The sequence below is a fragment of the Festucalex cinctus genome, chromosome 16 (genome assembly GCF_051991245.1).
Source record: "Festucalex cinctus isolate MCC-2025b chromosome 16, RoL_Fcin_1.0, whole genome shotgun sequence".
Lineage (NCBI taxonomy): Eukaryota > Metazoa > Chordata > Actinopteri > Syngnathiformes > Syngnathidae > Festucalex > Festucalex cinctus.
Genome location: NC_135426.1, coordinates 21,206,091 through 21,233,979, shown reverse-complemented (window position 1 = coordinate 21,233,979; position 27,889 = coordinate 21,206,091). Strand labels below are relative to the sequence as shown.

At 38.0% G+C, this 27,889-nt stretch overlaps 1 protein-coding gene and 1 long non-coding RNA gene across 2 annotated transcripts in view; one reads left to right on the top strand and one right to left on the bottom strand.

The window, feature by feature from the left end:
* Positions 1–12,814, bottom strand: part of LOC144004210 (uncharacterized) — a 77,826-nt gene extending 65,012 nt beyond the window's left edge. Inside the window, exons 1-2 of the long non-coding RNA XR_013279238.1 lie at positions 12,613–12,814; positions 5,202–5,237 (exon numbers count right to left, since the gene is read on the bottom strand). This is a non-coding gene — a long non-coding RNA (uncharacterized LOC144004210). The remainder of the gene's footprint in view (positions 1–5,201; positions 5,238–12,612) is intronic.
* Positions 12,815–18,230: 5,416 nt separating this feature from the next.
* The window catches only part of arhgef39 (Rho guanine nucleotide exchange factor (GEF) 39), a 31,087-nt gene continuing 21,428 nt past the window's right edge, over positions 18,231–27,889 (top strand). The window contains exons 1-5 of the mRNA XM_077499970.1: positions 18,231–18,666; positions 19,240–19,411; positions 20,151–20,245; positions 24,259–24,379; positions 25,744–25,862. Of these exons, the coding sequence (XP_077356096.1) occupies positions 19,262–19,411; positions 20,151–20,245; positions 24,259–24,379; positions 25,744–25,862 (485 nt within the window). The 5' untranslated portion in view covers positions 18,231–18,666; positions 19,240–19,261. The remainder of the gene's footprint in view (positions 18,667–19,239; positions 19,412–20,150; positions 20,246–24,258; positions 24,380–25,743; positions 25,863–27,889) is intronic.

The following is a 27,889-nucleotide window of genomic DNA, read 5'->3' as shown; positions in this document are numbered from 1 at the left end:
TGTTCTTCTAATGCAGTAGCCAATAACATTTTCTAAGTAGAGTTAAAAAAAATGCAATGACGTAAATTTTAATCTTTTATGACTATTTACTATTACTAGCCGTACCCCCAGAAAAAAAACAACAAACTAATCCATTGGCAGCAATAATAATAGTGACAGAGCGACACTTGTGCATTGTAGTCAAGTCATATTCAGTATTATATCAGTTACAGAAAAAAAAAAAAAAAAAGGGGAGGCACACTAACTGGCCATTACATGAGTTTTATTGTAAGGCCAATATCAGCGCGGTGATAAATGTCTCCCGACAACATTTTAGGTGGCCCGGCAGGCGGCTCATTTGGATGAGGAGCAGCATACAAAGTTCAATCCCATCTGTCTCCGGCACAGTCAATACTGGCGCAGCAAACACTCATGCATGACATTTGCAGTCGGCTCCGAGACACAAATCATCCTGTGGGGAGTCTTATAATTAGGAGTGTTTTGCATGATTTAGTCAATCAACAGTGGGAAAAAAAATAAATAAAAAATAGGGGACGGGCGGGGCGAATATCCACAAGGTATTAATTACTGGTATGCACTATTTTGTGTTTCCAAAATTCACTCAAGTGGGACACATTTACACTCCACAATAAAACATGAATGAGCATCCGGGGTGGTCTCGCGCCTTGAGCCAACGCCATCGGCGAGGAATTCCTGTGGCTCTTTTTTTTTTTCTTTTTTTTTTTTTATTATTATTAAACCAGCAGCCCTCCAGCCAAGAAGTGGCGTCTTTACACAAAGTGGACGTGTTGAATATACGCAAGCAGCAGCAGTGCACAAACAGATCTGAAATTACTGCATCAATGACTAAAAGATGTAGACATATTACTTAGTTTAGCACTTTTTTCACCTTTAAGAGTTCGCTCCCGGCTGTTTTACTCGATTTTGACTGATTTTGCAAGGCCCACAGAATATTGTGTTCTATTGCTATAAAAGCATGGAACCTATCAAAAGAAAGATTAAAGTCTCTTCTTTCGTCAGAAAAAAAAGTATGTCTCTATCTGTTTCCGTTATGCAGCAATTAGCATTAGAAGAGAGCTCAGTAATTTAGCTTTTTTTTCTACATGGCCCTGGTTGATCTCCTTTGCTCTGCTGTCACCTGCTGGCCGTTTGTGTAATAACTGTCATTTCTGCAACCGTTCTTTGCTGTTGAGAGGCTGCATCAAAGCCTTCTGTATGCTCTAGCATAAAAAAACAAAAAACGTATAAATACGTCTTTGGGACACTTGAAATATTTTTGTAAAAAAACGTATTTACAGGTTATTGGGAGCAAATGAGTTAAAAGTGAGTTAACTATTGAAGTCATGCGATTAATTACGATTACAAATTTTAATCACCTGACGTATTAAAAAGTTGAAAATGCGTGGCCCTTGCTTCATTCCATTTAACATGAGATTCTTCTTTTTTACTCCTCCCTCAGGGACTTCATTATTCCATCATCTCTTCCTCCAAGGTGACATACAGGACTTTCATCCAGTATGGCTTGGGTAATGTAATTAGCCGTTAAAGTGAGACGTCCTAAAGGTGACATGCTACGACAAACTTCATCACACGCCAGCCTTAAGGCCTTCCCCCTCGCCCCGCAATCAAATGGCAGTATGTCGACGTCAAATTACACAGATTACAAGTGTAATCGCGGCCGGTCCGGCGGCTGTCAATCAGCTCGCGGTGGTAAAAGTGTGTCATCAGGTGGTCCGAGCTGAGCTAAGTTTGCGAGAGGGCGAATGAAGTGAAGCAGAGACGGTTTAATTAAAACTGTGACATTGTATCATAAAAACCAGAAACCTAATCGTGATGGAATAAGTATAATGTAATTATCAAGACGGTTATAAATAGCTTTAATTTCATGCTTTGTGGAAATGAAATGGAAATGGCATGGAGGGGAGGTGGCCATATGTGTATGTGTGTGTGTGTGCGTGAGGAGGTAGTTTACCGAGCTTGTCGCCACCCTTCTGCCAAGTGCCAAGAGACAGGAGCCAAATCCAATTTCTCCTCTCCAGGTCACACGTCTGTCCACTCAGCCATCCTTCAAACTTCTCTCTATTTGTCACCCTGCTCATTATCATCCACCCTGCTACATTATCTGATGTGACTTTGAAAAAAAAAAAAAAAAAAAAAAAAGCTTGCGGGGGTTGTAAGGAGACACCTGACAGGCCCAAAAAAAAAAAAAAAGTCCTGAGAGTTTGTCATCTTCCCCTTCCAGATGCCTGATGATCCTAATGAAATTTAATCTGCACACTCAAACCGCAGCGAAGTTGCAATTGGAGTTGGATGCTGGAAGTTTTATCGCGGCTGACAATTGATATGCACACGTAGTGTATGGAGGACCAAAACTGCCAAAATTCGAAATAAATAAATGACTAAATAAATAAATAAATGTCTAAAAGTGAAACTAAAAATGAATATAAACAAATATAATTCCAAAATTATATCTAAAAAAAATAAGTATAAATGGAAATAAATCCGTTTTTATTTTCACTTTTCGTCATTTATTTATTTATTTAGACATGTATTTATTTATTTAGACAATGATTTAATTATTTACTCCTTTATTTATTTAGTCATTTATTTATCTATTTATTTAGTCACCATTTATCTATTTATTTAGCCATTTATTTAGGAGACCGGAGTACCCGGAGAAAACCCACGCAGGCACGGGGAGAACATGCAAACTCCACCCATGAAGGCTGGAGCACGGACTCGAACCCGAGTCCTCAGTACTGGGAGGCGGATGTGCTAACCAGTCAACCACCGCCCAACATAATATATATACTGTTCAATTAACAATAATGTATTTTTAAAATGTATTTTTAGGAAAAAAAAAAAAAGTTCTCTATAATATTGGACTTTATGAAAGACATACACTAACAACAATTAAATAGAATGTTTTTTCGTGTTCACTCCTTGGCCACCTGGGGGCAGTAGTCATTCGTCACCGAGGATAAAGAATCGATGCTTGTTAGTATTGTTGTATTATCCGTCTAGATCAGTGGTGAATCATCTCATAGCAGTGCAGTCATCCATGAAAATATACAATACCTGGTATTGGTACGCTCCGATCCCTAATATTTGTATCATGTAAAATACATTTCTTCATACATGTTCTCCCTCCGAATCATCATTAACCACAATTTGATTCCCAAAGCCACAAAATATTGCCTATCCTGACATCATCAGCTGGCGCGCAGGCCACCGAAGGACCCCGATACAATCTTGCAATCACACCATCACACCTGTAACCCCGCCCACCTTACTGGGGACCAACCGATGTCTCACTCCAAGTTTTGGTCAAAAGTTGACAGCCCTGCACTAAAAGCAACGACAACAAATTGGCGCCTCTTTTTCGAATAATGCTTGTCGTGAAGTGAGTTCAGTTCACTGCCACCATAGTTGCTCAAATCTCCAATTTTTACTTGCCTTGATTGTTTTAATCGATACACCACATATTGAAGTCACATGTTCTCGTTTCAGACTGTCCCAAAACAGGAAAAAAAAGAGAAAACTGCAGATACTGAGACGAGTGTTTCAAACGGCATTACTGATTAGCTTGTTGGAGGGTGCGAGGAAAGAATTTATAAGGAGGGTTCACAGGTGCGAGGGGTGAAAACCCAGCCGCCTGAGAGCCTAATGATCTGAGGGCTCCTTGAAGTAATCCACAGGGAGCCCCAATAAATGCAAGGACCACACCAAGAGAAAAAAACAAAACAAAACATGGCGGTCGCGTTGACGAAGATGTTCTTTTTCCTCCCTCCTCCCGCAACAATAAAAGCGCCTGATGAGGTTTGCTCGCTACAAATGAAACCGATAATTATTACGTGCCCGCAAACAAACGCATCCAGAGTTTTAAATGAGGTCTGATTGAATCTTTCTCACTTTCCCGCGGTGGCTGTGATTACTGCATGGCTTTGATTAGCACAATGATTGCGGCGGGTTCCAGTTGTAATCCTTCAAAAGTGGAAGTACGCCGCTAAATGTCTCAATTGCACTCGCTGCGTCGAAATGATGTCTGCGACAATAGCGGAAAAGCTCCGAATGTGCCGATGTATAATTAGGGAGCGGAAACCTCGGTCAGAGCAATAATTCATTTCTTTTTTTATGGTGGCTTTTAAGGCCGCTTTTTTTTTTGAAAGACAAATCGCTTAAAATGAAGGTTACAGCATCAGTTATGGCACTTAACAGAAACGCTTGAAAAGGAAAGAAAAGAACGAAAAAGGCTTGGATGTGATAAACAGTGCCAGTGAATAACACTTTTTTTTTTTTATAAAGTTCAATCATAATTATAGGTACAGTAATGGATTTTAAAGAATGAAACTGAATGAGTGCATTTAGTGCTGATATTTATTTGAAGACAAACTAAAGTTTAATATACAAAATGGCCCAATTTGTGTCTTTAGTATCCCTGAAGGAAACCAAGATAATGGTGCCTTGAGATAAAAGTAACTCGATTAAACGTATTTTTTTTTTCTAAATAAACACGTAGCATCTTTAGCTAACATGTCCGTTTAGCTTAATGCTACTAAACGATGCAAAACTGGCTAGCAAATAGTCAGTGCTGTGTTATAATCCTTGGGATTAACACATGTAGAAATATAGTACAAAAGTACTCACATGCATATATTCTTTATCCTCTGCAAGTATGTCTGATATTACTGCTGCTTACTGACCAACTGTGACCATCCAACTGTCCGTATGTCTGTCTGATACAGCCTCCGGGTGTGCATACCAGAAATAGCAGCATGTTGTCAATTGAAATGAAACAAAAAAAAAAACTTCGAAAGTTCCATTTGTTTCATTGAGATACAAGTATTTTGAGTTACAAGGCCAACTCGTATCTCGAGGCAACACTGTAATAGCAAAGTGCATAATTGTAATGATTAATTAATTAATTTCACCAAGTGGATGCTAATGTCAATAGCATGAGGGCTACTAACTAGCATGAAAATCATGGCAATATGGTTTAAAAAAACAAAAAAACAAAACAAAAAAAACACGCATATTAATTATTACCTAGGTAAAGTAGGTAATAGTAGGTAATTGCCTTGCTGAAACTACCCTACACATTGGCAAACACAACAAAACCCGCCAGGGAGAACAAACTTCATTCGACAATCAAGTATGTGCTGTTTATCAGACACAAAAAAACTTAATGCAGATGTGCTTACCTTTTGTTTTGCACTGGTCTTTTTTTGGGATTGAGCCTGTGGGAACAAAATGCATTCAATTTACATTATCTGTGAAAACAGGATATATAAAAAAAATAAATAAATAAAAAGCAGCAACACTGAATGGCTTATATTCGACTTTGGAAGTTCCAACTGTAATTTAAAATTAATTTTGGAGAGAGTTTGTGTTTTTATCGCGTCGTATTAATTTCCCCTGGAGTGACATTCTGATAGGAGCAGAACAGATGGGAAATCCAGGATTGTCCTGGCAAAATTCATCATGAAAAATGCACCCGACACCTGTGTAATTTGCCTAATCATCTTTTCCTAATAAGCTCCCTCCATTAATTATGCACGACTTCCACAATGCAATCAAGATAAAAGTAAATCTGATGACTTAATACCCTTCAAAATAATTAGCCTCTTCTCCTCAAGTCATTCACCAACCCACAACCATCTCAGGGACATCTTTTATTCTCATATCTTCCCCTCCATCTCCACCAGGATTTTAATTGCTTTTAAAGAGCTGTAAATTTGGTCTCTTGCATATTTTGCTGCAAAATAATTCCTCATTTTAATTGCGGCTCTATGATATAGCTTGAGAATAAGCATGCTATTATTATTATTATTATTATTATTATTATTATTTGTGAAGCTGTTCATATTTCAATATAAAATTATGTTTTGGAATTTTGGCAGAAAATCGTTTTCAAAACAACTCACTTATTAGGAAGCTGTTGTCTAATAACATTTTAACCCCTGCAAATCACAAGGAACACACGACGGCTTTTCTTTTGCCAATTTGTCCGCCATCTGCTGCAGTATTCATCAACGTTGCCATGGCGACGAAGCAAGCAACAAAAAAGCCAGGGGTGAGCGACCGCGTGAATACAGCACTTAGTGCCACTCGAGGCACTTTGCACCAGTGGCCCTTCATTCGCTGTCCATGCATCTGATGGCCGTGAGAGGCTGCTGCCTGCCTATTGGTTGGTGATGCATTCAAGGTCGCTATCCTGAGTCGTACAGCAGAATTCATAACGGTTCTATGATGTTTTGGCAGAGAGTTGAAGATTATATGAAGCATTATTTATTTATTTATTTATTTATTCATTATCCCCCCCACACACACATATACATTACCCACCCACCCCCACCCCACCAAAAATAAACAAAAAATAAAAAATAAAACATGGCGGGGCACAGAGAAACCCTGTGAGGAAAAGACAACAAAATAAAAACAGTTAAACCCCTAATCATGTGGACGTCCCTCCGGCAAGCAAACATTCTTAAAAAAATATAAATAAAATAAAAAATACTTTGCTGATACTCCAAATGGTTCAGGAACAGCTTCAAACTAACTTTGGGAGCACCATATTTCTTTTTCTTAGGTGTTTTCGCCAAAATTGCGCAAAAACAAAGCTGAAAGACAAAAAGTAGGAATTAAGAAAAGCAATAAAACACTAGTTACATTTCTTTTTTTTCTTTATTCAAAAAGACTTCACTCAAAATAATCTTTCAAACTCACAATTCCATGTTTATAGTGCTTTCTCCCAATTTTAATACTATAAAACTCATTTACAACTTCAGAACATGGTATTACATCATCATTACTGACTACAGCAATTTGTTCACAGAGAAATGTATTTAATAAATAAATGAATGTGATGTTCATCTGTTTTAAAAACAGTTAAATAAAATACTCTTCATACCGCATTGATGAAATAAAGACTATGTATTTTGAATTTTAAAAATTGTACAAAGTCATAGTGAAAAATATCGAAGATATATGTTAAAAAAGAAAATCAATGGGAAGTTTTAATGGGTTTTACGTGGGTAATGATAGAGGGGGTTAAGAGGCTAGGGCGCGGGTTAATGGCACTATCAGGACATAGACCAAGTTAAGTGCAGAGGAAAGGTCCACCACCAGAGGTTAATTAACCTTTCTAAACCCAAGGTGTCTGCATGCACATACATATTGAATGGAAGCTGCCACCCAAAAAAAAAAAAGCTGTAGGTCACCGCTAATACATTCTGCAAGTTACAATTAAAACATCATCAGACTGGCGTCTGATCTCCATTTAAGAGCCATTTGTGAAGCCGCAATTCAGGAGGCAATTTATTACAGTCAAAAGCCGTCTGAATGGGGGGCAGTTAGGTTAGCAGATATGCAATTTCAGTCCATTCAAAAGCAGCGAGTGGGACCGAAAGGCGTGCAATTCAGACGTTGAGGCATTTACTGCGCTTTGCTTTCGCCTCTCTATGGGAGTGAATGAAGACACGTCAGATCAACACGAAAAGCCATTAGGACTCTTTTAGCATTCCGTTGCGCTCGTTTCGCATTACAATTAGGATTGATGCAGTTGAGGTAAATTGGCAGAAAATATTTTAGATTAATATTGCACTATGACCTGTTGATTGACCATCAATATGTCCAAGTGCGTTGTGGGTAATAATTAGCGCGCTAAATAATTTACCTCTAGACACTGAAGCGTCCCTATAAAATGCTAAGATCGGAAATAGTGTGGACATTCGGACAAAGCAATAGTTTCATGGGCGTTACCCAGTACCTTGTTTGCCCTTCTGTTTTGCTTGTAAAAACTAACTACAGTTTAAGAAACTATAAAAAAAAATTCCAAACTGTAACAACTCTGGCTTTATTTAAAAAATGACCAAAATGGAGGTAGTCCAGTCAAATTCTCAATGGCTCAGTTTGTGATTAATTTCTATTTTTATTCTTTTTTTTCTTAATGAAAAAGCTAACGTGTTAGTGGGCGTTCAGCATGTTTTCCTTGGTGACATATTTGCCAACTCCCCAGTAAGGAATGTTGCTATTGGCTGTCCTAAAAGTTGCTAAATGATGCCGTCGCCTAATTTGAATAATTGGCCATTTGCATGCAAATTGTAATGAGTGCTGTAAGAGGAATGATGTGGAAGTTAAAAAAAACACACAAAAAAACACCCTAAATATGTTTAGAACTACAAAAGAACTTGTTCTGTTTGTTTTTATTTATTTATCTGTGATTGGTTGGCAACCAGTTTGGGGTGTGCCCGCCAGCTGGAATAGGCTCCAGCACCCCCGCAACCCTTGTGAGGAGCAAGCGGTTAAGAAAATGGATGTATGGATTATTTATTTATTTATTTATATTGCCTTTAAAATAGGCAATCACTTCTCAAAATAACTTCATGACTTGAATGCTTTGTCTCGAACCATGTTGTATTGTTAAATGCTAAAATATCAAATGTAATCAAAAGACTGTTTATGTGAAGTCTCCAGTACACCAGAAAAAGTTGCTAGATTTGTTGCTAGTCACTTTTGACAAGCAAAAAAAACAAAAAACAAAAGTCGCCAAGAAGCTTTGGAAGCTGTCATCACTGAAATTTCTCGAGCATGCCGACCTGAGATTCACGCACACACCGAAAGGCAACATTTTCAAAACGACGCCTTCTCTTTCAACCAGCTAGTACCGCAGATTCCGCCCATCCCTCGGCGACCGGTATCCCGGCTGTCGGCTCCGTACGTGTTGGCGAGTTCCCCGCGGGTAGATGCTTCCTCTGAAGCCGAGGAGCATCGGGAGCTGCATTTGCACATCTGGCTTTGTCGGAGGCCTCCTTGAAAATAGGTGGCACGCCGCATATAAAGGTATCGAGGAGGTAAGGCCCATCTTTTTCCACTCCAAACTAAGACAACAAAGGAATTCCCACAGGATAGCGACCAATTCTGCCTACCTGCATACACTCGCTCACTGTTTCAGGCACAGGCACGCACACACATACAACTTCCATGATGTAACAAACCTGCAAGGCTTTCCACCACATTTCTAGTATTATTTTTCCCCGCACTTTTTGATTCACTTGAACAGAGGAAGTTTTCCCGAGTGTGTCCCACCCTTTTCTTGTAACGTGTCAAGCGCATCCATTCCCGAACCGCCCCTGGAGTATCTCCACCCAAAACTTTTCAGTGCACCCCTCCTCTCCAAATGAAGCTTATTCCCCCCCCCCAAACCTCAACTCGCTCTTTCCAAGTAATTGCCCAGTTTCTCCGCAAGTACTGCTCGCTGGGCTACGCCAGTTCACAGATTTAATTTGCGGGTAAATAGATTTTCTGCTGAGTTTAAAAGGCACCGTGCCCGTTAGGAGGGCGGCAGGTTTGGGGAAATATATTTGAGGAATCATTAGGAGAAGGAAGAGCAAGTTCATGATGCAAAACAAGCAAGTCGGTGCTGACCTGACAACTTCTCACACTTTGGATTTCTTCGCACTTGATGTGGCAAGTTTCTCACTCAACAGTGTTGTTAAAAAGGTTGGAAAAGCAAAGCTCGACAGAAAGTAGTTTGAACGAGATAAAGTTGAATAACTCGACGAATGTCAAAGATCGTTAGTGTCATGGAAAACCTCAAGTATTTACACCATAAAGACCAGAGATTTTGAGCCAAAATGACTGGTAATTTGAACTGTTCATAATTCTCTCCACCTTGGAACAGTCTTTCTTCAAGGTGAAGGGAATTATGAACAGTTCCAAATACAAATGTATCACATTATCTCAGTTGTTTATTGTTACTTACCTTTCAAAAATATAAATACCCCCCCCCCCCCCCCCCCCCCCCAATTCCATTGTACAGGTTATAGGTAACATTATTGGTGGATTTTTTTTATTTTATTTTTTTAAAGGATTTATCTGGTCATATTTTGTTTTGTTTTTTTTAGAGCTGTCAAACGATTATTATTATTTTTAATAACAGTTTAGAATGTTATGTTAATGTTATGAGGACATTTTTGATCCACTGCACACTCTCACCCTCCTCTTTTTCTAATCAGTTAATTACTTGCATAAATTAAAATGGGGTAAAAAAAATGACCCCAGTACTTTGACATGAACAAATATTCTGAATCATGCACAAAAATGTATTAAATGCTTTACTATGATTGCATGTCGTTATATTATTGCTCAAACAGAACCTGCACTACCTTTAACGTAGCCATCCGCTGTCAAAATAAAGGATAATCTGTGGTTACAATTAATAATATGATTAATCTGCGTTAATACATGATTAATGCGATAATTTTTTTTGCGATTAATTAATTAGTTAATACTTTAACTTTGACAGCACTCGGGTTTTTTTTTTTTTTATCACAAAACCCTCACAAAACAGGGGTGTGTAGACTTTTTACATCCACTGTACATACATTTTTAAATATTACTTTTCACAGTACGTCTCTTTTGTTTGAATTATTAGATTTTTTTTAATGACGATAATAATAAATATGTCAATGTCGAATATTTTGGTGTTTTGAAATGTTGACATACTATAACAAACACATATTGCAAAGGCTGTATAATAATATTAATGCACCTAAAAAAAAAAAATCATTTTGATAAATCTCTGAAGGTTCACATAACAGTTAAAAAATATATAAAAGATAATTAAAAGAAACAGAAAATTACATTCCGTGAAGTATTGGAATTCATTCACATTATCCTCACACAAATGCACTTTGTGTGCTCACCTATCAAATCGTAATGCACATGTTGGCTGATATAGTCATTCATGTTTGACATATACAGTATAGCTCCATCAGACAGACCTCATCTAATCTCCACCGAGTGTATGGCACACTCTTTAAATATTCATTATTAGCTGTCTTGTGCAATTATTAAAACAGAGATAACGCCGCGGTCAGATGACCTGCAGGCTTACAGCTGTTTGTACGGATGCAGGATAAATCCCAAGGGCCTCAGCAGGGCAGCTCTGAATATTAAAAAAAAAAAAAAAAATCTCTCCCCTGAAGCATCAAATAGCCCGTAGTTGGATTCATCTGATGAGAGCTGCATGGCCGAGAACTATAATAGGTACAGTATATCAAGAGCAGCGCTAACAATGTGTTTGGAGGAAATAAGCGATAACAGAACAGCCTTTTGTGAAAGGTAAAATAAAAGGGATCGTCTTTGAAAATAATAATAAAAGAAGAACTACCTCTGGAGAATAAGCCAATTATAATGAGATAAAAGAGCACCAAAAATAAGGTGGCGATGAAGAAAGGGTACTTGTGTTCATTCCTCTTCAGCACTGGCTGCTCAAGGTCAGCGTTATTTTGAATGTAAATTGTCATAATTCTGTAGTATGCGCTTGCTTAAACACAATATTTTGAATTCTTTGTTGACCATCAAGCAAGTATTGGATGGTAGGTGCAATACAATCTTAAAGATAAATGTGTCAATGGTTTAGCTGCTTTTTACGGAGCCCCTAAAGTGACATGGGAGAAAATATATATATATATATATATATATATATATATATATATATATTTCTTGTCCAGACGAGAAAGTTTCTTGTCCTGACGAGTAAATTTTCTTGTCCGGATGAGAAAAGTTTCTCGTCCGGACGAGAAACTTTCTCGTCCGGACAAGAAAAGTTTCTCGTCCGGACAAGAAAAGTTTCTCGTCCGGACAAGAAACGTTCTCGTCTGGACAAGAAACGTTCTCGTCTGGACAAGAAACGTTCTCGTCTGGACAAGAAACGTTCTCGTCTGGACAAGAAACGTTCTCGTCTGGACAAGAAACGTTCTCGTCTGGACAAGAAACGTTCTCATCTGGACAAGAAACTTTCTCGTCTGGACAAGAAAAGTTTCTCGTCCGGACAAGAAACGTTCTCGTCTGGACAAGAAACGTTCTCGTCTGGACAAGAAACTTTCTCGTCTGGACAAGAAAAGTTTCTCGTCTGGATAAGAAAAGTTTCTCGTCCGGACAAGAAAAATTACTCGTCCGGACAAGAAACACACACATATATATATATATATATATATATATATATATATATATATATATATATATATATATATATATATATATATATATATAATTTATTTATTTTTTATTAGTTTTTTTTTCTCCCATGTCACTTTAGGGGCTCTGTAGCTTTTTCCTGATACTTAAATGTGTTTTATATCGACTTTGCTGTATAGAGTCAATTCTGTGCAGCTTATACTGAATGTTTACAGAGACTTCCATTTAGGTGAGAAGACAAAAATATTTACACTCCCAACTCATTAAACAGTAACACAGATGCTTGGTCAGTAGTAAATAACACTCGCTGTAGGTAACACCTGCTTGTATTTGGAAAGCATGATGTCTTTCAAAATCAAATCCATCTGTGCAATCCATTAAGAATGATGACGTGTCAGGTCTGGTGTGATTATAAACACGGCTTGATTAAATTTGAAAAAATTTGGTACGGGAAAGGTGAGGTTCATGTCTGGTGAGGCACAGTCAGATTTACAAATAAATGAACCTACAGCTTATTCATCATTTGATTGGCAACATTTAACGTGTTTTGTTTAAAAATTTATACCAGCATTTTTTCCATAACAATATACCAATTGTAGCATAGAAAGAAATAACTTAAAATCGTCTTACCTTTACTTATAAATGAAGTCTATGCACCGCTCCGATTATGCTTGAGTTCAGTGGGGTAGTTTAGTTTTTGGGTGTTTGTCATCGTTTGTCCGGTCTGTCTCCCCTAGTCTCGTTATTGTTAACCTTGTCCACCTGCGTGTGTCGTTCCTTCCCAGTGTGTGTTGCTATTTGGTTCCCCCTGCCTGCTGTGTGCTATGTGTTGTTAGTGGCTCGTTAATGGTGGTATAAGGGAGTAGTTTTTGTTTTGTTGTATACCTTACCTTGTCTTGGTCTTGGCCTCGGTCTCGTCTCATCTCGTCTCGTCTCGTCCCGTGTGGTGTGTTTGGTCAAGTTTAATCAAGTCGGGTCAAGTTTTCTAAGTCCAGTCTAGTTTATCCACGTTAGCTAAGTCTTTCACGCCACGCCAAGTCTTCATGCCAAGTCTTCACGCCTCACCCAGTCAGTCCACGTTGAGTCCAGTAAATAGTTATTTTCATTCCTGCCTTTCTCCCTGCCTGGTTTCTCCGCTATTGGGTCCATCTACCACATCTACGTTCCACAAATCATAATAACACCTTTTGAATAAAGCATCGATAACTTTGTTCTTTAATTAGTATCTGCTGCTTTGATTGAACGTCCAGTTTAGAAAATTCCTTCAATTTCTAGATGTAATCCTCCATTTTGAAATAAAGGCCAAGCAACGAGAAAAAAAAAATTACTGGATGGCTGCACTTGAGTTGCTGTTAGCTTGCTAATATTACTTCTTCTATTGTTTGGCGCCGAGCAGTACGCACTGTGCGCCAAATCCGAATCACTGGTCTCACTATCGCCCCCTGACATGAGGCAGGAGAACTGCGTGCCTCATGTCAGGGGGCGATAGTGAGACAAGTGATTCCCGGCATAGTGATGCGAATCCACGCCGGTGAGGCTAAGCGAGCGCTCGCCTCTTCTTAGTATTTGAACGGTAAATTCAGCAATTTTGAAAAAGAAAATCCCAAAAAATTGTGAAGTTAAATGAGAAAAACTGAATAAATATAACCATTTCATATATTTTTAATTTTATATTTCCCCTGACTGCACGTCACTGGTGAAAGGATCTCTGCCTACAGCTCAGTTGTATTTAACGTTTAAATTTAATGCTTGCATTCAATTTTTCGGAATTTGATTTTGAAGACCTGAGGAAACTTGACAACTTTGATTGTTGTACGTAAGCCATTTTCAAAAAATAAAGCCCCAAACAGTAACTTGTAATATCGTCATCCAGCCTGCAAACTGATTGGCAATTTAATTTGGGCTCTTTTTTTTTTTAGTTTGATGCCTGAGTGACAGCTTTTGAGCGACTTAGTGTCCCTGGCCATCAATTAGGCGCAGACCTCATTGACACGCATAAAAAAAAAAATTAAAAATAAATGTCGCCATCCAGTGCTTTCAGTAATTGCGGCCGTGACAGTTGATCATTATCCATGGAAACTGCCGGGTTTTTGCAAACACGTGGCCGTTTGATGGTCCTTCACCACTCAAGTGTCGCTCAATTCCGTGCAGCTGTTTGTTTCCATTTGGTTATTTTTCTTCCCTCCCAAGGCCAAATGGTCATTTCACTTTAATGAGTTCACCTCTATAAAACGCAGTGCAGCAGAGAGGTGCGCAGGGCCAGATTTGAAACGCTAACTGAGAGTTTTAACCAAGTCTGTGGGACGAAAGGACAATAGGCAATTATACTAATTGCTTTGGAGCAATTACAACAACAGTGTTCTTCAAAAACTCGAAAGACTGCAACACAATCTGTTCCAGGATGTTGGATGAAATTTGCATAAAGTTAAAACAGTAAAAAAAAACACTTTTACAAGTCAGGAATAAAATATAATACTATGACAATGAAGAAAAAAGTGTACTCTCACAATCATAATAAATTTGGATAATTATCATGGGTAAAAATCAAAATATTTCTAAGGAAAAGTATTACGAGAAACAAGTTGTAAACAAGTCACAAAAGAAAGAAAGAAGTCGTAATGTTACATAACAAAAATCATAACATCAGAATGAAGTTTGAAATTTAGGACAAGGAAGTAATGTTATGAAGGGAAAGAAAAAATATTTTACAAGGTTACAGACAACACTAACGTTGAAAAATATTATGAGACTAAAGTCGCAGAAGAGAATATTGCTAACGAAATATTACAAGATAAATGTATTCTTGCAAGTTTGTTTTTTTTTAACGTAAAATGTAAACGTTTAAAAGAAAAGTCACGATTTTCATAAAATGTCAGATTACGAGAGTAAATTCTTTAAAAAGGATTTTTTCATGTTTGTGTAACAAGCAATATTATGAGAAAAAAGTTGTAATCTTACAAAAATTAAATCACAATATTATAAAGAAGAAAGTGTGTATTTTTTTTCCCCACAACTAAAACGTTGAAATTCCAAATTGTATGATGCCCAACTTTATAGATTTTGGCTTTCTAAAGACTTACATTCATTAAAAGTTTTGCCTTCCTGCGTCAGCGTGGACTTTTCACTCTGAAGAGTTCTTGCGCATGCGGCAGATGCCGCAGATGTTTTACCAATTTCCCGACGTTAACAATTCTTCCCACTTACACCTAACTGATACAATTATGTCCTTCTACGCTTGCCCAGGAGCTCGCCTCAAGTATCAACACGACGCTGCGATTATCATTTGACAAAAACATTTTTAATTACAACGTTAAAAACCGAGGTGCTCGAGCTGAAGCACTCAAACGTACATAAAATGTTCAGCGGAAGGTAGATAATGGGATTCCGTGTCAATAAACACTTGAGAGTTTTTTATTCACATCAAGTGCCAGCATTCAGGGGGAAATTCGAGAGTTGTTTGACTTATTTATTTTGATGTGACTTTTATATGTTGTGGTTATTTTTTCTCTCTTTTAGAACCAACACATTTGATTGCTTTCGCTCTGGCAACCTTGTTTCATCTAACATCTTCTAATGCTAAGGTAGCCTTGCCCCCCCCCCCCTGTTTTGAATAATTCATGACCCGCAATCCAATAGTATTGGATTGGCTGAGGGAGGGGGAGACTCAAAAAGTTGAATTACAAAACATTGCATTCTTTCATCTCATGAAGTTTTTTTTTTCTTCTTCTTCTTCTTCACAAAGTGCAGAGGTCAATTATGATCCCTCTGGCATGAATAAAACACCGAAGGGCTCCAAAACCTTCGGAGATTTCCTCCACTTGTGTAGATTATTGACACTTACTCTATCCATGTAAGAAAAAAGACCCCTTTGTCTGTGGTCTCCTGCACTGTTAGTGTCTCAATCGCCTTAGGGTAAAAACGAGGCCTAATTTGCACTGGTCTGTTTTGGGGCCAATTATTATAATACCACATGTACTGGAAGCACAATGAAATTGAAAACAATAAAAAAAATTTTTTTACGAGAGTGCTATCATGCATTTTAACATTGCGCCTGTTTAGATGTTTCATTTGGTCTTCGTGTGCAAAGCCTTGCTTATCAATCATTAATCATTATGGATGGATGAATTACAGATACAAAAAGTCTACACACCCCTGTGCAAATGCCAGGTCTTTGCATATTTGTATTCTTCCACCATCAATGCGACTTATAACCCGCACAGCTCAATTGAAAAATCTATTCAAGAGTGCAAGTAAAAATAAAAAAAAAAAAAAAACAAGATGCGGTTGCACAAAGTATGCACACCCGCTTATAATCGGGGCTGTGTTCAGAAATAACCACATTCAAATTTGCGTTAAATGAGAGACTGTGTGAAGGAGGCCTCTGATTAACTCAAAATAAAGTTCTGGTGGTCAGGTAGGCTTTTCCTTCAATTTTTGAGAGTCTAATCTTGAGATTGGACATTTTTACCATACTTAAAAATATGGAAAAATAAACAAATAAATAAATAAATAAATAAATAAATAAATAATAATAATAATAATAATAATAATAATAATAATAATAATAATAATAATAATAATAATAATAATAAAAACAATATAATAGAAATCAAATAATAATATATGGGGGGTGAGACATACTATGGAAAATTTACTTGTTACCGTTTATGTACAAATTGATAGGTTCCAACTTCAAGTGTGAAATGTAATAAACAAGTACCCATAACTCTGTTGTTAACTACCTGTTTTTGAAAATATGTGTTTGTTGAACTAGCCAATGTTGGCTTTATGCAAACGCCATTCTTTTGCAACTACAATACTACTACCAAAAAAAACAAAAACAAAAAAAAAACAGTTCAAAATGGAGGGAACAACCTCAAAGTCAACAAGTGAAATTAGGAGATTACACTATTTGACTACTGTAAGTATCCTGTGAACCCATCAATATTAAGTAAACACAAAATCCTGCTGAATGACCAATTTGCCACATCCAAAGTCTCAAAGCATTAATGTCAGAACATATTGCAATACATTTTTCATAAAGTGCGTAAAATTGCAGGCATTTTAATAAACTAGAGAGGTACCACTGTGGGATCACGGAACTCTGCCAAGGTTTAATGTAATATGTCTTGAGGAATTAATGAAAACGTCCAGACACACACACTGGTGGTTGTTTATTCATTCTTATGGATATTTGCCATCATGACTATCCGTTTGGTTGGCATTCATGAGTGCATGCAGAGATATGTGTTAAGACATGAATTCTAATGATTATCACAGCATTATGCTCACCACAAGTGACTCCTGAGTCCTGACGCACGTCCTGGCCTTGGCTTCAGCCAACACTAGATGTCAGTGTACTCGCTGCACTGTGAACCTGCAGGTAATGTGAAGAAAAAAGCAGCCTGGGAAAAGCTACAGCAAATGCATCCTGTTTTTTTCACCACTCCACACTTGAAAGTGCTCCGTCTTCCACAGATTTCACACTTTAGCCTCCTGCGTCACGACCTGATTACTGAGGGCATCACTTTTATCTCGTAATGAGTCGCAAACTGCTGAGTACTGTTTTTTTTTTTTTTCCAAGGTGCCGCACTCTAATCATCAATGCTGTGTGTTTCTCGTAACTTGTTGGCAGATAATTGCTTTACTAAAAAATATGCACTGCAGAGGACAGTCGGCTAATATTATTTTTGTTGTTTCAGAAAAATGGACTGGGTGTTTGTACAAATGGGGTGGAAAATAATTCATCTTTAATGCATTTTTTGTATGTTTTTAAGTATTTTTGGTTTACTTCAGAAAAGTCGTCAACTTCAGGGTGAAGGAACAACATATAAATTGTTTTTATTTTTTGTCAAATGTCAAAAACAGATCAAATTTGACTCAAAAAGTAAGTAAAGGTCAAGAAAAAAAAAAAACTCAACTGAACATGGATTCAAAACAGCTCAAGGGAATCAGTGAGTCACTCTCAAGCTCTTGAAAAACTTATCTTCTGCTCTAGCCAAATTTTTTTTTTCATTCATAATTTATTGGCTGACCCTGTGTTTCTGCTCCCACCAAGCCCAACACAGTGTTTTAACTTCAGGATGAATTTCTTGTGTCTGTGTAATAACTGTGTTCATTGGGTTGTTGGGATTGGGGGAAAAGGTGAATCATACAATATTAAATATTGTCTAAGTCGTGGAATATTTGAACAACAGTTATGTGAAGCTTTTTTTTTTTTTTTTAATTTCTTTTTTTTTTTTTTTTTGGCCCACATGAAAATGGACATTTGTCAGCTAAAATTAAACATTTTTAATATCTAAGTACGCAAGTAGAGGAGGCACTGTCGTATGTTCAAGCAGCACTAAGCGTCATAAATTGCCCTAAATATTAGTATGAATGACACAATCACGACAAAAACAACAACTCAGCACGACAGCAACCGAGGTACTTTATTTTCATAACGACGTATTCTTCCGCCGCGCTGCCGTTCGTTACATGGAAATGTCTTGGCAATGTCTCGTAAAATGAGGACCAGCTGTACAGTATACTGTATAACGAGGAGGGACTACAATTTTGAAAGAGGGGGAAAAACGGAAACGGAAGTTGACCGAACCAATCAGATTGCGTGACTTCATCCAAACCGGAAAAGGGAACCGCAACCCGAAAGAGCGCCTGGATTGAAAGTGGAGACGTTAAAGCAAGGTAACGTTCCTAATATTACTATTTAATAATGTTTAGATTTCTATGTTTTAACGTTTGGAAGACCTGTTAAATCCCTTAATCCTAACATATATCAAGAGTACAAAACGCTCTCAATCCTGTGCTGTCTTGTTTCGTGGGTGATATTTTTGTAAAGATTGGCCCTTCATCCGCTTATAAAACATGTAAAATGTGTAATGTTGGAGAAATAAAGACAAAATTGTCACATTTTACACAGAAATGCTCATTCAAACAGGTAATGAAGTATGTTCAGGAAATGTTGCTCTGTTTATATGTTTGGAAATTACAAACTATTGGTCAACTGTTAAACAGAGATGAGAGATAAGAGTTGTATTGATAGTGTGGAAAATGAGCATTGACGAAACCATGTCAATATGAAGTATTGATGATTGCTTTTTCTGACAACGGAGTTGCTGCGATTGTACATTAATGTGTTCTGTGCAGATAAGCATGCCATTAGATCAGCACTTTATTTCATGGCCATATACAAATACGTAAGATCCAGTGTAGGTGTAAATAAAGCTGGCGAGGCCTTTTCTTCTTGTGTCTGCCCAGGATAATCCTCGCCGCCGTGACCATGAGTTTCTCTCCATGTCCACCTGATGCCCTCGCTGGCAACTGCATCCAGCAGCAGAGGGACCGCTGGGAGATGAAACGGAGCCGAGCAGCCAGAGAATTGGTGCAGTCGGAGCAGCGTTACTGCCAACAGCTGGAGCTTGTCACTACTGTAAGTCAAAACTTAGACATTCAATGCAACGCTACCGCAACTTGCAGGTCAGTCAACTAACTGCCATTTTTTGTTTTTGTTTTATTTTCAAGTTTTAGTGATGAGCTTTTAATGGCGGCAGCAAACTTTTAAAAAAATAGCCTATTTTTCACCCTTAGAAAAATCAAAAATGCAAAAACAGTATGACCTCTGAGAAAGTTAAACTTTCAAGGTTCCAGTATGTCACACAGTGTAAAACCCTTGTAGTCATTTTGATTCGGCGTGATACAGTACATAAAGGTTACTGCATAGTGAATAGCAACACACTGAAGGTAGCAAGCGTTGTACCCGGGGCCAACAGACTTTACCACCTACCAGTGTTGCCTAATTTCTACTCAATTACTCTCCCTCCGCCCGTATACTCCAATTAGGAGTCATTTTAAGCCTTGTGCTCATTCAATTTGCTAATCCCATTTCCACTGCAAATGACTTGAGACCGACACAGCTGCCACTTTAATGGGACAACATTTTTCTATACTTGTTTCTTGCAAAACACTCCATCTATAGCAGTGCATGTTGACACTGCAAATGCTGACAATAATGGATGAAACAAGATTGGGGTTCATTAATAGAAGCCTCATTATTTACATCTTTTTGAGACGCGACTAATGCAAACATAAATGAAGCAACTAATGAAAAGTTTTTCCAGTCAGTGCTGGTTTCTAATGCCAGGCAACATTGCCTTCCTTGTTTCTTCCAGTACTTTGTGGAGATTTTGAAGGCCAAAGGAACCCTGAGGCAGGACATTAGAGAAAGCATCTTCAGTTCAATTAAAGCCATTCACTCAGTAAACCAGTAAGTATCCCCTTGCATAATTTACGAATATCAGCGCTTTAAGGGCAGTGAGAGACTGTGTAAAGTGATGGGGAAAGCAGTCGGTCCCCTGTGTAGAAATGCACTCATGATAAACTCTAGGTTTATTAAAGCATCGTCCTTATCTTCACCATTAGTAGGAGTCAATGATACTCTGTAAGGGTATAGATGTTCTTTTCACCCCCTTGGGTACATTAGTGTATGTGTTATAATTTGAGAAGATAAAGTGCACAATGGAAATAAATGATCGTTGAGTTGAGTTATAATGGAAAACTTATTAATTGTAATTTAGACAACTTTGCATCGATGCATCCTCACTTCTGACCAATGATGCACATTCATACATATGACACCTTATTAGAAATGTGGTGCTTGTCATCATTGTATTAACTCATTCACTCCCAGCCATTTTCAATGAAGCTTCGCTCCCGGCTGTTTTCCTGGATTTTGATTGATTTTGCAAGGCGCACATAATATTGTGTTCTATTGCTATAAAAACATAACCTACCAATAGAAAGATTAGTCTCTTCTTTCATCAGGAAAAAAAATAAGTTTGTTTTTGTTTCCGTTTTGCAGCTATTAGCATTAGAATATTCACCAGTCTTCACATTGCTGGTGAAAACACTTGACAAAAAGAGCAACATGGCTCTGGCTGATCTCTTATACTCTGATGCCACCTACTGGACGTTTTTTGTGATAACTACCATTGCTTCAAGCTACCTCTTCATATCAGAAGGTGCATCAAAGTATTCCGTATGCTCTTGCATTAAAAAAAGAAAAAAAAAGTGTAAATATGTTTTTGGCAGTGAAGGACAAAGTATTAAAAAAACGTTTTTACATGTTTTGGGGTTTGAATGAGTTAATTAATTAAAAGTTGAATTAAGTGTATTTAGATAATTGTGTTATTGTGAGCCAGCAGAACAATCTGTAAATATATATTTGAAAATATTTTCTTACATAAAATTTGTGTTTTTTAAAAATTGAGTAATGTATTACAGTATATTCTTCCCTACGATTGGCTGGCAACCAGTCCATGGTGTACCCCACCTACTGCCCAAAGCCCGCTGAGATAGGCTCCAGCACCCCCCGCAACCCTTGTGAGGAATAAGCGGTCAAGACAATGGATAGATGGATGGATTATATTCATTATTTATTTTTATGTTCTGTTGTCCTTCAGAATACAAAAGTAGTTGAGACTGAATCAACAGTGCCTCTGCTGTCTGCAGCCAAGAAATGCACGCCACTTTGCCTCAATTCCTTCATGACGCCATTAATTAGCAATCAATTCCACACAATCGACCACATTTTCCATTAATTAATTCTAGTGCTCATCTGTTTGTCTGCCATCTCCAGGCCGAAGGGAGAAAAAAAAAATAGGGTAGCGTAAGGCATGTGCTACAATGAAGACTGAAGTATGAATTACACACTGTGACGTATGGGATAAATGGTTCTGCACTTCCCATATATCTTCATTATGGGCCCCGCTTATTGAATTAGTGGTTTAAAAGCAACGGCAAGTAGTAAGTACTCCATTTAAAAACATTCCATTGAGAGACAGTGCGTTGGACAGATTTATCACCACTAAGTGATAGATTAGATTTTCCCATATTCTCTTCTCCCACTACGACTTTTGGAAGGCAATAACTGTCTAGTAAAGTCCTTTAGATTAATATGTGAGGAATATTTCAACCACCTTTTTGTTATCTACGGTACACACTGTAAACATTGGGTGTGTGTATTTTTGACAGTGCAAATGGAGACCTCAATAGGTGAGTAACAAGTATCTGGATTATTAAAGGTTAAAACAATTTAAAATGGAATTCAATCCCAAAATGTTCTTTTTTTCAAAAATAAAGTCTCAACATGGCGTTCTGAATAATATTGCATTTGTGGAATAGAACTAATCTACAGTTGACCCGACACAGTTCTATCGTCCTAGTGTGAGTACGCCCTAAGGCTTGTTGATAAAAAAAAAGATTTTGTTCCCCCACGTTACCATGGAGTGTAATCATAGTTAAATCTGAATTCAACCCCAGTGCAAAGTGTATGTATATTCATCTGATGTCCCTGTGTTTGTTTACTTGCCCGCAGAGTGCAGTGGGTAGAGTTAATAAATTCTACCACTTTTTTTTAAAAGCTACATTAGAAAAGGAGACATGTGAATATATTGATATGCCGTGCCATTCATTCTGCCGCAGACTGTTTATTGAGAAGAGGCAGCAAAGGCAGCCATCCAATTATCCCTAGCTTCGAACATGCCAAAACAGGAATAAGACTTGAAAGGCCTGTCAGCGGATCAGGTATGAAGAATAGCCACAGTGGATTTCAAAATGGAAGGCTGGAGGGGGAGGGGTCATGATGATAATAATAGGTAGAGCATGAAAGGTAGATGAGACAAGACCCGTTCTGTGATCAACGAAATTCCACGCAATTGTTTTTTGCTATAACGGCAAATTAACTTTATGTTTATTTATTAGTCATATTAATGGCACCCTAACAATTGATATTCATGCCACCCTCAGATGAAGGCGACTCGCTGGGAATTGTTGGTTGAGGTCATATCCAGCCCAGATGTCGCAACTGCTTGGAATTAATGTAGATTAGCATGACACATGCCGAATACTAATCCCACCCTACTGCTGATAGCCAGACAATTTAATTGCTGTTAAAAAAAAAAAAAAAGAAGGAAAAAGTAAAAAAAAAAAAAAAGGTAATCTTAAATTTCATATTTATCATAATAGCCTGTGGCAGTAAGAGGGAGGGGGAGAAAACGGAAACACTATATTTCCCGCCCTTTGCCCTCGTTAGAACTCTCTCGGCTTCTCCTGCATCTCCTGATTATGAACAGAGGCTACCTTGGCGTGCAACTTCATTAAAATCTATTTAAATCAACTTCAACTGAAATGTGCTCCTTCCAGCGTGTGCGAACAGAAGTCTCTGGGAACATCATTAGAGAGTGGGAATGTGTGCGTGTGTGTATGTGTGTGGTACTTCCTCTAAGTTTGGATAACAAGCTCCTTCACCAGTGTCAACACCCCCAACCAATTGCGTCCGTGTTGCTATAATGTGCCTGACAGGCTGACGACTGTTTTGCCTTTGCCTTGATTCACTTGTTTTGCTCCTGAGTTCAGCAGGCATGTTCTCACTACAAAGTGGCCCTGGGTGCCCTGAAGGTAGACCCACCGTCTGGGTCCTGGTAAATACACAGAGGCCTACAAACGGCACTACAGAGCCTTGTCTGCTAAACCCGCCCCATTAAGAGTGTGTGTGGGGGGGGGGGGGGGGGGAGTCCTTCTAAACTTTGCTCAACCTCCGCACTTTCTCTAAACATGTGTGCCTTTTGCCGCGAAATGATACTTCAGATGCGATCGCGCCTCATTTGAGATCACACTGATGCAGAACAGCAGTGTTTTCTCAGGCACTAACTCAAAGTCCAATGCGCTTTGACTGCAGGCTAAATGTGCGCTGGAGGAAGTGCTTGAAAATTAATGTGTCAGAGGTCTTTGATGCACAAAATATATGCGGCGTGTATTTTGGTTGTGTTGAGGGCGAGGACGTTGTTACGTCGCCACGATGTCTGTCTTGTGCACCTAAATATAGGTGATTGGTAGGGCTGCAGCTAACCAATTCATGCTAGGAGATATGTAAATTAAGTTGACTTTGAGTGACATGGCCAAACGCGACAAACTGCAGCGGCCAGTCACACCTGCCAATTGACACAACTATTAATATGTGTAAATAAAATTTGAAGCACCACATATTTTATTGATCCGCAAACAACATGGCGTAATTACCAAAAGAAAGATTAGTTTCTTCTTTCATCAGGGAAAAAATATATATATATATATTGGCTGGCAACCAGTCCAGGGTGTCCCATTTCTTTTGATACAGTCTTAGGGCGTTCAGAGGATGATTGGTGTCATTGCAAAGCTCATTTCAGGGGATCTTTAAGAAGATGATCATTTAATTGTTTGTTTATTTGTTTGTTTTCGTAGACCTTTGCTGGTGCACCTGGAAAATGGCTACATTGGAAGGGGTTTTGACCAGTTTTGCCCTCAACTGCACCACTACAACGTCTTTGTGGATAACATTTACGATGCCCAAAAAGTGCTCTGGGTAAGGCCCATTTTCAAGGTCAATCTAAAGTGAACAACTATTACTACTAGGGGTGTGAATTGCCTAGTACCTGACGATTCATAGGTCACGATTCGATTCGATACCGATTAATCCCGATATGAATTTACAAGTCGATTGTTATGATTTTTTTTACTCAATTTAGAAAATACCATTCAGTAAACTTGTACATGTACACTGTAAGATTTGTATGAAAGTTTATTATTTATTGATCTCAAACTTCAGTGTTATAACTGTGATCCACTGTATTTTAACAAACAGGTTGTAACCTTTTTCATGTTAGAACAGCATTGAAATAAAATAGTAAGGCTTAATGTTCCATTAATATAACATTCTTCCAAGCTGAAGGTGTGAAAGTTAAGACGTTTTGTTGAATATTTTTTCATCAAAAATGGATGTTAAAAAATCGATTCGGCTGCCTATTGAATCGATTCGAGAATTGCGTGCTGTAGTATCGCGGTATATTGCCGAATCGATTTTTTTTAACACCCCTAATTACTACTTTCATCAAGCAAGACAGCTTGCGGTCAAGTTCCTTTGTCCCCAAATTTTGAAGGAAATTTACAAGAAATTCTGAACCCTACACACTCCCTAGAAAAAAAAAAAAAAAAAGCCAACTCAAATCACACGTGTCCAAAAATGTTGCTAAAACTGGGTGACAGCTTCAACTGCACTAGCCAAGGCAGGTTTATTTCCATGACTGACATGAGTGACAAGTTTAAGGCTTCATGTCACCCAAATGTTGACATATACTCATGCTGACATGATGTGCAGATGCATATTTAATGACATCACTAGCACCACCCCTCCTACCCCGCACCCAACACCTTCTCCAGGCCCTGCTGCCCAGGCATAATGACTAACTAGAGGGGGATTTTCGAGTTTGTTAGTTGGAGTATGACATGAGTTTCAAGGGTCGTCACTGTTATGTCCATCATCGAATGTACACGCTGAATGCAGATACTACTTAGAGGGAAGAAAACGGGATATAAACTCACTCGGTCTCTAAGCATGATGCGTTTCCTCCTTGGGTATTGTCATAACCAATAGGTGGTGCATGTAGTGGAGACAGTGCACTTCACTTCACTGCATATGCTGTTTCTTTCAATCACCTTGTCAAAGGCACTTTTATATGACAAATTCATCTTGTCATGTATTATTTGGAGGACCTTTCTCATGAAAAGCTGCTGTGTCGCTGGTTGAGTTCAAGGAAGACGAATAGAAACGTTATGGAATTAGATTGTGTGGCAATACAAAATACTGAGCAGCCTTGAAAACATTTCCACTTTGCTGCAGCTGTGTCTAATTGATCTTTTATGATGAATTGTATTCCATTGATGGTCCAGACCCAGCTGAAGAAAAACAAGGCCTTCAGACGCTTTAAGAAACTTCAGGAAGGCCGGCCTGAGTTCAACAACCGCAAGCTGGAGGACTTGCTTCAACTTCCCATCGAGCGGATTGATCAGTAAGCTTTTCCAACCGCTGGTTGATTGAACAAGCTAAAACATAAACTTCTGCCATATTTGCTAGCTTTTGTACTAACTAGGCTTTTTTTTTTGCGCTTAATTAATCAAAGAACTGCAAAAGAAATGTTAGGCTAATACTAAATTAGTGTTGTCACTTTATCAAAATTCTGACTTCTATCTGATTCTTGCATTTTGCGTTTTGTCATATCAGTATATCATAAAAGTACAACCCTGATGTGAAGATTATTTTAAAAGAATACAAAAACCGATCATGAGGATTCATGGACATCACCAAATTATAGTACTGTACTTCAAGCCTATCTTATAATCATGCACATACACTGTTCTGGTAACTGGCCAATAATTTTGGTCAAGAATAAATTGCTAAGGATGTTTTTTTTTTTAACAATTAATATGTGGATTAGCATAACATATAGTTTACTAATTGACATTTAATACACCCGTCTCTATGATCTTTCAGAAAAATTAAGTATAGCCAATCAATGAGAACAATCTAGTTTTTTAACAAATAAAAAAATTATACAGTAAAGTTCTCTGAATAATAGTGTCATATTAATTTCCAACAATAAGAAAAATCTGCAAAGCAAATCTTTCACATGGTGTCAAATAATACACTGGCACCAACTGAAATGATACTTGCATAGTAAGCATTAACTGTAACTATTATTATAAATCGGAACAACGCCCCCCCACAATCCCCCTCCTATTCCCCCTCCACTTCCACATGCTTACACTTGCAATAACAATATTATTTTTACATTATGTAAAGTACATCAGTGCTTTCTCAAAGGTATTGTTTCCCCAATACGCTGCGAATAAACAGTACATCACTAACATTATTTTTACAGCAAACAATGGTGTTTGTCTCCCATCACAAAATGTTTCCACAACATCACAGTCATTTTTTTTTTTTAAACCTGTTTCTTACAAGCTAATGAAACGTGCTACGCTCACATTCCACCATTTCCTTAAAGTGTCACAGATTTCACACGAGTTGTTTTTGCTGTTTGATTGTTTTCCTTTCACCAGTTTTTTTGCAGCGTTCATTGCACAATCTATCACATTGATGACAGATATAATTATTACTCTTTGATGCAGCGCCCACGTACGCACTCCATCCGTCCAGAAACTGTCAAAATCTCGTTTGTTAAGTACCGGTTTGTGTTAGCTGTAATTTCATGCGGCCCTGATCTTGCTTGTTAATTAGTGGAACAAGAAAAGAAATCATCTGAAATGTGCTTTCCAATGCAGCACATTTCGTGACACTGGTTTATCAAGCCGCTTGTTTGCGTCTTAATTAGGTATCTTCCATGCTCATCATCATTCCAGATGTACCATCAAGCCCTTGAAATGTTACATCCATCCAGCTTGCTGGCGAGCTGCTGTGTGATAAGCTCATATCTGAGTTTTATTTTATCCTCTGCATCAGGGGTGGGAAAACTTTTGTGCCAAAGCTTACAGTGGGCATTGAAAAACGGATACATTGGCCACTGTCCTGTGTTAAGACTTAACCAATCACATTCAAACTCCAGTTGAATGGGAGTGAGCACACGCCTGCTAACAGAGGGTGAGCACAATTGTACAACCAGTTTATCACAGATACTTTGACTTCCCCTTTCAAAAAGATATTTGAGTTGAACTGGTTGCAGATCACATTAATAGTGAAAATAAAATAGACCAGTGCAACTTGACATTTGAACACTTGTGTGTAGACTAGACTTTTTATATCCATAAAATTGATAAATTAATTTAATATTACAGGACTCTTGATAATGTAAACGCTCGTGTCAACGCGTTGGTTTGATGACACTGTCTCATTTTAACTCGCTTCAAGCTGAGAGGAACATAAACAGAATATTGTCGTCTCGTAAGTATCCGTTCACGATAGGGAGCCATTACCTACACGTTCTCATTTGGACACGTCTGCTTAAACGTTTGATGTACTGCGTACATTTAAATCCCCGTTGCTATTGTGGTCTAATGACAAATTGTTTGTTGTGTGTTG